Source organism: Scyliorhinus torazame, chromosome 4 (assembly GCF_047496885.1).
Source record: "Scyliorhinus torazame isolate Kashiwa2021f chromosome 4, sScyTor2.1, whole genome shotgun sequence".
NCBI classification, from domain to species: domain Eukaryota; kingdom Metazoa; phylum Chordata; class Chondrichthyes; order Carcharhiniformes; family Scyliorhinidae; genus Scyliorhinus; species Scyliorhinus torazame.
In genome coordinates this window covers 336,463,254-336,476,537 of record NC_092710.1, presented here as the reverse complement: position 1 = coordinate 336,476,537, position 13,284 = coordinate 336,463,254, and the positions used below count along the sequence as shown (strand labels likewise).

The following is a 13,284-nucleotide window of genomic DNA, read 5'->3' as shown; positions in this document are numbered from 1 at the left end:
ATAGATTATAGAGCAGGACATTGTCAATGCTGGGGACGGACAATAGGTTATCGGAGGACGACATTTTCAATCCTGGGGATGGACAATAGATTTTAGAGCAGGACATTGTCAATGCAGAGTGATGGACAACAGATTATAGAGCAGGGCATTGTCAATACTGAAGGTGGACAATAGCTATAGAGCAGGATATTGTCAATACTGGGGATGGACAGTAGATTATAGAGCAGGACATTTTCAATATTGGGGAAGGACAATAGATTATAGAGCAGGACATTGTCAATGCTGGGGATGGACAATAGATTATAGTGCAGGAAATTGTCAACGCAGGGTATGGACAATAGATTATCGAGCAGTGTACTGACATTGGTGGGGATGGACAATAGATTATAGAGCAGGACATTGTCAATGCTGGGGATGGACAATAGATTATAGAGCAGGATATTGTCAATTCTGGGGATGGACAATAGATTATAGAGCAGGTGTATTGTCGATGTTGGGGATGGACATTAGATTATAGTGCTGAACATTGTCCATCCTCAGGATGGGCAATAGATTATCGAGCAGGACATTGACAATGCTGGGGATGGCCAATAGATTATAGAGCAGGACATTATCAAAGCTGGGGATGTACAATAGATTGTACAGCAGGATATTGTCAATTCTGAGGATGGACAATAGATTATAGAACAGGACATTGTCAATTCCGGGGATGGTCAATAGATTATAGAGCAGGACATTGTCAATTCCAGGGATGGACAATAGATTATAGAGCAGGACATTGTCAATGCTGGGAATGGACAATAGATTATAGAGCAGGACATTGTCAATGCTGGGGATGGACAATAGATTATAGAGCAGGACATTGACAATTCTGGGGATGGACAATAGATTATAGAGCAGGACATTGTAAATACTGGGGATGGACAATAGATTATAGAGCAGGGCATTGTCAATGCTGGTTTTGGACAATAAATTATACAGCAGGACATGTCAGTGATCGGGATGGACAATAGATTATTGAGCAGGAGACTGTCACTGCCAAGGGGTAGACAATAGTTTATAGAGCAGGACATTGTCAAAACTGGGGATGGACAGTCGATTATAGAGGAGCACATTCTGAATGCTGAGTGATAGGCAACAGATTATACAGAAAGACATTGTCAATACTGGGGATGGACAATAGATTATAGAGCAGGACATTGTCAATGCTCGGGACGGGCAATAGATTATAGAGCAGGACATTGTAAATACTGGGGATGGACAATAGATTATAGAGCAGGGCATTGTCAATGCTGGTTTTGGACAATAAATTATACAGCAGGACATGTCAGTGATCGGGATGGACAATAGATTATTCAGCAGGAGACTGTCACTGCCAAGGGGTAGACAATAGTTTATAGAGCAGGACATTGTCAAAACTGGGGATGGACAGTAGATTACAGAGCAGCATATTGTCAATGCTGTGGATGGGCAATAGATTATAGAGCAGGGCATTGTCAAAACTGGGGATGGACAGAAGATGACAGAGCAGGACATTGTCAATGCTGGGGATGGACAATCGATTATAGAGCACGACATTGTCAATTCTGCGGATGAATAATAGATTATAGAGCAGGACATTGTTATCGCTGGGGATGGGCAATTGATTAAAGAGCAGGACATTGTCAATGCTGGGTATGGACAATAGATTATAGAGCAGGACATTGTCAATGCTGGGGATGGGCATTAGATTTTAGAGCAGGACATTTTCAAAACTGGGGATGGACAGTAGGTGACAGAGCAGGACATTGTCAATGCTGGGTATGGACAATAGGTTATAAAGCAGGACATTGTCAATGCTGGGGATGGACAGTAGATTATAGAGCAGGACATTGTCAATGCTGGGGATCAACAATATATTATAGAGCAGGATACTGTCACTGCTAAGTGGTAGACAATAGATTATAGAGCACTACATTGTCAAAACTAGGGATGGCCTGTAGATTATCGAGCAGGAAATTGTCAACGCTGGGGATGGACAATAGATTCTAGAGCAGGACATAGTCAATGCTGTGGATGGGCAATAGATTGTAGAGCAGGACATTGTCAATGCTGCGTGATAGACAATAGATTTTAGAGCAGGACAGTGTCAATGCTGCATGATCGACAATAGATTATAGAGCAGGACATTGTCACTGTTGGGCATGGACAATAGATTATAGAGCAGAACATTGTCAATGCTGGGGATGGACAATAGATTAAAGAGCAGGTCATTGTCAATTCTGTCGATGGACAGTAGATTACAGACGAGGACATTCTCAATGCTGAGTGATAGACAATAGATTATACAGAAAGACAATGTCAATACTGGGGATGGACAATAGATTATAGAGCAGGACATTGTCAATGCTGGGGACGGGCAATAGATTATAGAGCAGGACATTGTAAATACTGGGGATAGACAATAGATTATAGAGCAGGACATTGTCAAAACTGGGGATGGACAGTAGATTATCGAGCAGGATATTGTCAATGCTGGGAATGGACAATAGATTATAGAGCAGGACATTGTCAATGCTATGGATGGGCAATAGATTATAGAGCAGGACATTGTCAATGCTGCGTGATAGACAATAGATTATAGAGCAGGACATTGTCAATGCTGCGTGATAGACAATAGATTATAGAGCAGGACATTGTCAATGCTGGGTATGGGCAATAGATTATAGAGCAGAACATTGCCAATGCTGGCGATGTACAATAGATTATAGAGCAGGACATTGTCAATGCTGGGGGTGGACAATAGATTAAAGAGCAGGACATTGTCAATTCTGTCGATGGACAGTAGGTTACAGAGGAGGACATTCTCAATACTGAGGGATGGACAATAGATTATAGAGCAGGACATTGTCAATGTTCCGGATGGACAATAGATTAGAAAGCACGACATTATCAATGCTGGGGATGGACAATAGATTATAGAGCAGGACATTGTTATCGCTGGGGATGGGCAATAGATCAAAGAGCAGGATACTGTCAATGCTGGGGATGGACAATAGATTATAGAGCAGGACATTATCAATGCTGCATGACAGCCAATAGATTATAGAGCAGGACATTGTCAATGCTGGGGATGGGCAATAGATTAAGGAGCAGGACATTGTCAATTCTGTCGAAGGACAGTAGGTTACAGAGGAGGACATTCTCAATGATGAGTGATAGACAATAGATTATACAGCAAGACATTGTCAATGCTGGGTATGGACAATAAATTATAGAGCAGGACATGTCAGTGTTGGGGATGGACAATAGATTATTGAGCTGGAGACTGCCACTGCTAAGTGGTAGACAATAGATTATAGAGCACTACATTGTCAAAACTGGGGATGGACAGTAGATTATCGAGCATGACATTGTCAAAACTGGGGATGGACAATAGATTATAAAGCAGGACATTGTCAATGCTGGAGATGGACAATAGATTATAGAGCAGGATATTGTCAACGCTCGGGATGGACAATAGATTATAAAGCAGGACATTGTCAATGCTGGAGATGGACAATAAATTATAGTGCAGGACATGTCAGTGATCGGAATGGACAATAGATTATTGAGCAGGAGACTACTGCTAAGGGGTGGACAATAGATTATAGAGCAGGACATTGTCAATGCTGTGGATGGGCAATAGATTATAGAGCAGGACATTGTCAATGCTGCGTGATAGACAATTGATTATAGAGCAGGACATTGTCAATGATGAGTGATGGACAATAGGTTAAGAGCAGGGCATTGTCAATAGTGGGGATGAACAATAGATTATAGAGTAGGACATAGTCAATGCTGGGGATGGACAATAGATTATAGAGCAGGACATTGTCAATACTGGGGGCGGACAATAGATTATAGAGCAGGACATTGTCAATGCTGGGGATGGACAATAAATTATAGAGCAGGACATTCTCAGTGATCGGGATGGAAAATAGATTATTGAGCAGGAGACTGTCAATGCTAAGTGATAGACAATAGATTATACAGCAGGACATTATTAATCCTGGGCATGGGCAATAGATTATAGTGTAGGACATTGTCAGTGCTGGTGATGGACAATAGATAATAGAGCAAGACATTGACAATTCTGGGAATGGACAATAGATTGTAGAGTAGGACATTGTCAAATCTGGGGTGGATAATTGATTATAGAGCAGGACATTCGCAATTCTGGGGATGAACAGTAGATTCTAGAGCAGGACATTGTCAATACTGAGTGATGGACAATAGATTATAGAGCAGGACATTGTCAATGCTGGGGATGAACAGTAGATTCTAGAGCAGGACATTGTCAATGCTGAGTGATAGACAATGGATTATAGAGCAGGACATTGTCAATGCTTGGGATAGACAATAGATTATAGAGCAGGACATTGTCAATGCTGGGGATGGGCAATAGATTATAGATGACAGGGCATTGTCAATGCTGAGTGATAGACAATAGATTACAGAGCAGGATATTGTCAATGCTGGGGATGGACAATAGATTATAGAGCAGGACATTGTAAATACTGGGGATGGACAATCGATTATAATGCAGGACGTTGTCAATGCTGGGGATGGACAATAGATTATATTGCAGGACATTGTAAATACTGGGGATGGACAATAGATTAGAGAGGACATTGTCAATGCTGGGGATGGACAATAGATTATAGAGCAGGACATTGTCAATGCTGTTGATGGACAATAGATTATAGAGCAGGACATTGTCAATGCTGGGGATGGAAAATAGGTTGTAGAGCAGAACATTGTCAATGCTGGGGATGGACAATAGATTATTGAGCAGGACATTGTCAATGCTGGGGATGGACAATAGATTATAGAGCATGACATTGTCAATGCTGAGTGATCGACAATAGATTATGGAGCAGGAGATTGTCAATTTTGGGGATTGGCAATAGATTATAGAGCAGGACATTGTCAATGCTAAGTGATAGACAATAGATTATAGAGCAGGACATTGTCAATGCTGTGGATGGGCAATAGATTATAGAGCAGGACATTGTCAAAACTGGGGATGGACAGTAGATGACAGAGCGGGACATTGTCAATGCTGGGGATGGACAATAGATTATAAAGCAGGACATTGTCAATGCTGGGGATGGACAATAGATTATAGAGCAGGACATTGTCAATGCTGGGGATGGGCAATAGATTATAGAGCAGGACATTGTCAAAACTGGGGATGGACAGTAGATGACAGAGCAGGACATTGTCAATGCTGGGAATGGACAATCAATTATAGAGCACGACATTGTCAATTCTGCGGATGAATAATAGATTATAGAGCAGGACATTGTTATCGCTGGGGAAGGGCAATAGATTAAAGAGCAGGACATTGTCAATGCTGGGGATGGACAATAGATTATAGAGCAGGAGATTGTCAAAACTGGGGATGGACAGTAGTTTACAGAGCAGGGCATTGTCAATGCTGGGGATGGACAATCGATTGGAGAGCACGAGTCAATTCTGCGGATGAACAATAGATTATAGAGCAGGACATTGTTATCGCTGGGGATGGGCAATAGATTAAATAGCAGGATACTGTCAATGCTGGGGATGGACAATAGATTATAGAGCAGGATATTGTCAATGCTGGGGATGGACAATAGTTTATAGAGCAGGACATTGTCAAAACTGGGGATGGACAGTAGATTATAGAGCAGGATATTGTGAACGCTGGGAATGGACAATAGATTATAGAGCAGGAGATTGTCAATGCTGTGGATGGGCAATAGATTATAGTGCAGGACATTGTCAATGCTGGGTGATAGACAATAAATTATAGAGCAGGAAATTGTCAATGCTGCGTGATAGACAATTGATTATAGAGCAGGACATTGTCAATGCTGAGTGATGGACAACAGATTAAGAGCAGGACATTGTCAATACTGGGGATGAACAATAGATTATAGAGTAGGACATAGTCAATGCTGGGGATGGACAATAGATTCTCGTGCAGGACATTGTCAATGCTGGGGATGGACAATAAATTATAGAGCAGGACATTCTCAGTGATCGGGATGGAAAATAGATTATTGAGCAGGAGACTGTCAATGCTAAGTGATAGACAATCGATTATAGAGCAGGACATTATTAATCCTGGGCATGGGCAATAGATTATATTGCAGGACATTGTCAATGCTGGGGATGGACAATAGATTATAGAACAGGACATTGTCATTGCTGGGGATGGACAATAGATTTTAGAGCAGAACATTGTCAATGCTGGGGATGGACAATAGATTATAGAACAGGACATTGTCAATGCTGTGGATGGACAATAGATAATAGAGCAGGACATTGTCAATGCTGGGGATGAACAGTAGATTATAGAGCAGGACATTGTCAATACTGAGTGATGAACAATAGATTATAGAGCAGGACATTGTCAATGCTGGGGATGAACAGTAGATTATTGAGCAGGACATTGTCCATGCTGAGTGATAGACAATGGATTATAGAGCAGGACATTGTCAATGCTTGGGATAGGCAATAGGTTATAGAGCAGGACATTGTCAATGCTGGGGATAGACAATAGGTTATAGAGCAGGACATTGTCAATGCTTGGGATGAACAGTAGATTATTGAGCAGGACATTGTCAATGCTTGGGATAGACAATAGGTTATAGAGCAGGACATTGTCAATGCTGGGGATGGGCAATAGATTATAGATGACAGGACCATTGTCAATGCTGAGTGATAGACAATAGATTACAGAGCAGGATATTGTCAATGCTGGGGATAGCCAATAGATTACAGAGCAGGATATTGTCAATGCTGGGGATGGACAATAGATTATAGAGCAGGACATTGTAAATACTGGGGATGGACAATCGATTATAGAGCAGGACGTTGTCAATGCTGGGGATGGACAATAGATTATAGAGCAGTACATTGTCAATGCTGGGGATGGACAATAGATTATAGAGCAGGACATTGTCAATTCTGGGGATGGACAATAGATTATAGAGCAGGACATTGTCAATGCTGGGGATGGACAATAGATTATAGAGCAGGACATTTTCAATGCTGTTGATGGACAATAGATTGTAGAGCAGGACATTGTCAATGCTGGGGATGGAGAATAGATTATAGAGCAGGGCATTGTCAATGCTGGGGATGGACAATAGATTATAGAGCAGGACATTGTCAATGCTGGGCATGGGCAATAGATTATAGAGCAGGACATTTTCAATGCTGGGTGATGGACAATAGATTATAGAGCAGGACATTGTCATTGCTGTGGGTGATGATGAATGCGGGATTTTCAGATATTGTTTTATTTTATTTGCGGCAGTAAGGGTTAAAATCCTGGGTTTGTGTTGTTCAGCTGACCTCAAGACAGTGAGTTCAAGATTTAAAGAACAGTATAAGAGCATTTTCAAAGGCTGACAGTTTCAGTCGTAAATTGAGACAGGCCGGAATCTACAGCTGGTTCCTGAGGGATATCTTTTTCTCAAAGTGATTTATCTAACATGTCTTTTTATAGGAAGTATTCCTAAATCAGCTAACTGAATTTAAAAATGGATTTTGGTTTGAGGTGGGTGTTGTTTGATTGGAAATAAAGATAACAGTTAAGGGTTAATGTGTGATTATACTGATAAGTATTGTTAAACTGGCAATTGAAAGCCAATTGTATTGATACGTTACAAGTTATTAATCCTGTGTCAGTAATAATGTTTGTTTAGATATCTCTCTGTGTGCGTACAATTACTCCCAGACTGAATACACTTTATTCACAGTCTGACAAATTAAATAAAATTTTGGTGTTTCTCTCCGGTAGCCAAGCAATGGTTTTCGTCTGGTCTGGGATATAATCGGAATATATGATGGATTAGAAAGGAGTTAACTCTCAAGATAAGGCACTGGACTGATCATTTGAAACATTACGGATTCAGGCTGAGGATGTAGTTCAGGACACATTTGGGGAGATAGGGGCGCAATGGACTGGTTATAGAGAAGTTCACGCTAGTGCTCTGGGGACATGTTGCAAATCTAGCCACAGCAGCTGGAGCTATTTAATTTCAATTAATAGAGCTGCAATTAAAAAAACATGTCTCATGCCGATCACAAAACTATTGTTCATTGTTGTAAAAATTCAGCTGGTTCATTAATCCCCCTTTTAGGAATCATTCTGCCAGCCTCCCTGGTCTGGCCTGTATGTGACTCCAGACCCACTGCAATGTGGCTGAATCTTAAATGCCCTCTGAAATGGCCAAGCAAACCATTCTGTTCCAGAAAGCTGCTACCCAATCTGAAATCATCGAAACCGGACGGACCACCCGGCATCGGCCCAGTCACTGGAAACAACAATGGCAAACCCAGCCTTGTCGATCTGCAAAGTCCTCCTGACTAACATCTGGGGGCTGGTGCCAAAGTTGGGACGGCTGTCTCACAGACTAGTTAAGCAACAGCCTGACATAGTCATACTCACAGAATCATAACTTACAGGCATTATCCCAGACAGCACTATCACCATTCCTGGGTAGGTCCTGTCTCACCAACAGGACAGACCCAGCAGAGGTGGCAGCACAGTGGTATCCAGTCAGGAGGAAGTTGCCCTGGGAGTCCTCAACATCGACTCTGGACCCCACAAAGTCTCATGGCCCCAGGTTAAACATGGGCAAGGAAACTTCCTGCTGATTACCACGTACCGGCCACCATCAGCTGATCAGTATCAGTACTCCTCCATGTTGAACACCACTTGGAGGAAGTTCTGAGGGTGACAGGAGTGCAGAATGTACTCTGGGTGGGGGACTTCAATGTCCCTCACCAAGAGTGGCTGGGTACTACCACCACAGACCGAGCTGGCCGGGTCCTAAAGGACATCGCTGCTAGACTGGGACCGCAGCAGGTGGTGAGGGAACCAACAAGAGGGGAAAACATACTTGACCTCATCCTCACCAATCTGCCTGCTGCAGCTGCATCTGCCCATGACAGTATCGGTAGAAGTGAGCACAGCACAGTCCTTGTGGAGACAAAGTCCTGTCTTCACGTTGAGTTGTGTGGTACTACCACCGTGCTAAATGGGATACACTTCAATCAGATCGAGTAATTGAAGACTGGGCATCTGTGAGGTGCTGTGGGCCTTCGCAAGCAGCAGAATTGTATTCAACCCCAATCTGTAATCTGATGGCCCGGTGCATCCACACACATATCTAGGAGTGTGATGGAATACGCCCCAATGCCTGGATGGTGCAGCAGCAACACTATAGAAGCTCAATACCATCCAGCCCAGGACAAAGCAGCCCGGCTTGATTGGCACCCCTTCCACCACCTTCAACATCCACTCCCTCCACCACCGACACACAGTAGCAGCCGTCTGACCCATCGACAAGATGCACTGCAGCAACACCAAGGCTCATAGAATCATAGAATTTACAGTGCAGAAGGAGACCATTCAGCCTATCGAGTCTGCACCGACCCTTGGAAGGAGCACCCTATTAAGCCCACCCCTCCACCCTATCCCTGTAACCCAGTAACCCCTCCTAACCTTTTGGACACTAAGGGGACATTTATCATGGCCAATCCACCTAACCTGCACATCTTTGGACTGTATGAGGAAACCGGTGCACCCGGAGGAAACCCACACACACACGGGGAGAAAGTGCAAACTCCACACAGACAGTCACCCGAGGCCGGAATTGAACCCCGGGTCCCTGGAGCTGTGAGGCAGCAGTGCTAACCACTGTGCCACCGTGGCACCCCCATGGCAGCACTTTCCAAACCCATGACCACCACCATCTAGAAGGACAGGAGCAGCAGATTCCTGGGAACCCCACCACCTGGAGGTTCTCCTCCAAGTCACTCACCATCCTGACTTGGAAATATATCCCCGTTCCTTTACTGTCGCTGGGGCAACGCCCTGGAACTCCCTCCCTAACAGCACAGTGGGTATACCTTCACCTCACGGACTGCAGCGGTTCAAGAAGGCAGCTCACCACCACCTTCTCAAGGACAGCTAGGGATGGGCAATAAATGCTGGCCTAACCAGCGACACCCACATCCCGTAAATGAATAAAACACACACCGAAAATACAAGATGATGGACCAATGGGCCAGGACAAGCCTGAAAGAGTCAAAGAGAAGCTGAGGTGAACCTATATAATTAACTTGGGCTTTACCATCTTCGACAAGAGAATAGGAAGATTTGAGCTCAGTGATATGAAAATGAAAATTGCTTATTGTCCACAAGTAGGCTTCAAATGAAGTTACTGTGAAAAGCCCCTAGTCGCCACATTCCGGCCCTGTTCGGGGAGGCTGTTACGGGAATTGAACCGTGCTGCTGGCTTGTCTTGGTCTGCTTTCAAAGCCAGCTATTTAGCCCTGTGCAAACAGCCCCTCTCGTGGGATTAGCAGCCTCTGTGTGCTGAATCAGCGTGGGAAAATGGGTATTCAGTACGCACCACAGCAGTACCTGGTCTGAGAGTGAATACTGCGCAATCAGGGGTCTGGAGGACAATCCTCGTTTGACTAACTTGCTGATGTGAATCGAATGTCTCTCACATCATGTCCCCACTCCAGGGATGATTAAACTGATAATTTGTCTTGATAGGTTCGAAAAACCGCTAGCCAGGGAGGAACAGACTGTACTTTCTCATATTCCGCAGCTCACATGATTCGAATACTGCCGGGACACAGGCAAGTTCACCCGTGGAATGCAATCAGTCAGAGTTGAATAGTCTCCTATTAAGTCAGTACCCCTGAGATTTCCACTGATTAATTCACAGAGAAATTGGACAGAATATTATCATCTTACGAGTGTTTTTATTTTGAGCAGCAGGAACGATGACCAAAATCCCACAGAGTAAGATGCAGCCAAGATCGAATGGCTCAGCAGACGAGACGGTGGGAATGAGTGTAAAGATGGAAATGGTAATACGTCAAATTACAAAGTACATCCGGCGTAGAAAACGGCCATTCAGCCCCGCTGGTATGATGGTAACCAACACTCCACACAAACCTCCTCCCACCGTACTTCATCTGACATCCAGCAACATGATCTTCTCATCCTCATTCCCACATGTACTCTACCAACTTCCCCTTAAATGTGTCCAGAACATTTTCCCCAACTTTTCCTCGTGATAGTAAGTTCCACGGTCAATCCCTTCGATCAACAACATAATGTCAGCTGATTTCCACATATTCATTAGCCTTCATCCCCACACCTCCGAAGGGGCTCTGGAGACCTACTTGTCATATGAGAAGCGGTTGAGGACTCTGGGTCTGTACTCGGAGTTTAGAAGGATGAGGGGGGATCTTATTGAAACTTACAGGATACTGCAAGGCCTGGATAGAGTGGACGTGGAGAGGATGTTTCCACTTGTAGGAAAAACTAGAACCAGAGGACACAATCTCAGACTAAAGGGACGATCCTTTAAAACCGAGATGAGGAGGAATGTCTTCAGCCAGAGGGTGGTGAATCTGTGGAATTGTTTGCCGCAGAAGGCTGTGGAGGCCAAATCACTGAGTGTCTTTAAGACAGAGGTAGATAGGTTCTTGATTAATAAGGGGATCAGGGGTTATGGGGAGAAGGCAGGAGAATGGGGATGAGAAAAATATCAGCCATGATTGAATGGCGGAGCAGACTCGATGGGCTGAGTGGCCTAATTCTGCTTCTATGTCTTATGGTCTTATGATGGACCTAAACCGAGGTCCTCCTGAAGACCAGACAGTGGCCAGTAAGACGTCGGCGGTTCTGCGCTCTACGGAATTGTGATCCCAGAACCGCCTTGTATTTTCTGGCATCAACTGGCTCTGCAGTGAGAGGAAAATTGCTTCCAATATATCTGCCTCAAATGAATCTGGAATAATGAGCCCCACCTTCAAACTTTCTTAACATCCCCAATCCCAGCGTCGGAATTCCTGCCTGGAATCCATATATCAGGTTGCATCTTTGCCCGGAGGGTTCTGCCTGTCTCCTGGGAAATCAGGGAAAACCCACTCTCTGGAACTTCAAGCCTTCAACTCCAAGTGTAACGATCCATGAACTAGACCAGTTTATAGGATTGTCAACTCCCAGTAGGTATTCCTTACCTCAGCTGCGGTCAAATGGAGTGCAGGCCCACCTTTGCTTAACCTGGTGTACATCTCTGTAAAATAAAACAGAAATTATTGCAGAGAAAAGCGTTTGGGATTGATGGAGGTGTCAGAATCACACCCTAAAATAAAGTCAGGCTCCATGGAGGTGGCAAGGCCTCAGTTGGTGGCTGCATTCAGGTCAAGTGTCTGAGGCACAAGGTAAAGCCTGGTAGGTGCGGAGACAACGGCCAAGATGCGGAAATTATTGTGTTTAGAAGGAAGGTTGGGAAAACAACAGCCTTGAAAGATGGTTGGTGAATGAGGATTTTAGAGACACAGGGAGACGGAGGGGAAATGCAGGGGAGACTAAGTTAGACAAAATTGTGATGAACAAGGGAGTCGAGGGTTATGGGAGAAAGTGTAGTTAAGGTCACAATCAGATCAGCCATGATCTCACAGGCAGAGAAAGCTCAAGGGGCTGAATGGCCTACTCCAGCCCTTATTCCTTTTGTTCTCATCATCTTGTCATATGAGCAACGTTTGCGGACTCTGGGTCTGTACCCGTTGGGAGTTTAGAAGGAATGGAGGGGATCATCCTGATTTCCACATATTCATTAGCCTTCATCCCCACATCTCCGAAGGGGCTCTGGAGACCTACTTGTCTTATTGAAACTTACAGGATACTGCGAGGCCTGGATAGAGTGGACGTGGAGAGGATGTTTCCACTAGGAGGAAAAACTAGAAGCAGAGGACACCATCTCAGACTGAAGGGACGATCCTTTAAAACAGAGATGAGGAGAAATTTCTTCAGCCAGAGGCTGGTGAATCTGTGGAACTCTTTGCCGCAGAAGGCTGTGGAGGCCAAATCACTGAGTGTCTTTAAGACCGAGATATAGTTTCTCGATTAAAAAGGAGATCAGGGGTTATGGGGAGAAGGCAGGAGAATGGGGATGAGAAAATATCAGCCATGATTGATGGCGGAGCAGACTCGATGGGCCGAGTGGCCTAATTCTGCTCCTATGTCTTATGGTCTTCTTGGGTCAGAGACAGCTGAGAGTACAGTCACCAATGATAAACTGATTAAAATTGGATATGGACAAGAGGCCAGATTTGGAGGAGCGCTGGGAGCTCAGAGGATTTTGGAGGAATTGGCAGGGATTTGACAATCGGAGGGTAATCTACAATTAGACATTGAGTTTGTTATCGGGTTTGAGAGGGAGGAAAGGGACA

General features: G+C 44.2%; 1 protein-coding gene across 1 annotated transcript in view; it reads right to left on the bottom strand.

Annotated features, from left to right (window-relative positions):
• The window catches only part of LOC140411161 (calpain-14-like), a 506,371-nt gene that overhangs the window by 28,933 nt on the left and 464,154 nt on the right, over positions 1-13,284 (bottom strand). The window contains exon 23 of the mRNA XM_072500239.1: positions 12,070-12,125. Within this exon, the coding sequence (XP_072356340.1) occupies positions 12,070-12,125 (56 nt within the window). The remainder of the gene's footprint in view (positions 1-12,069; positions 12,126-13,284) is intronic.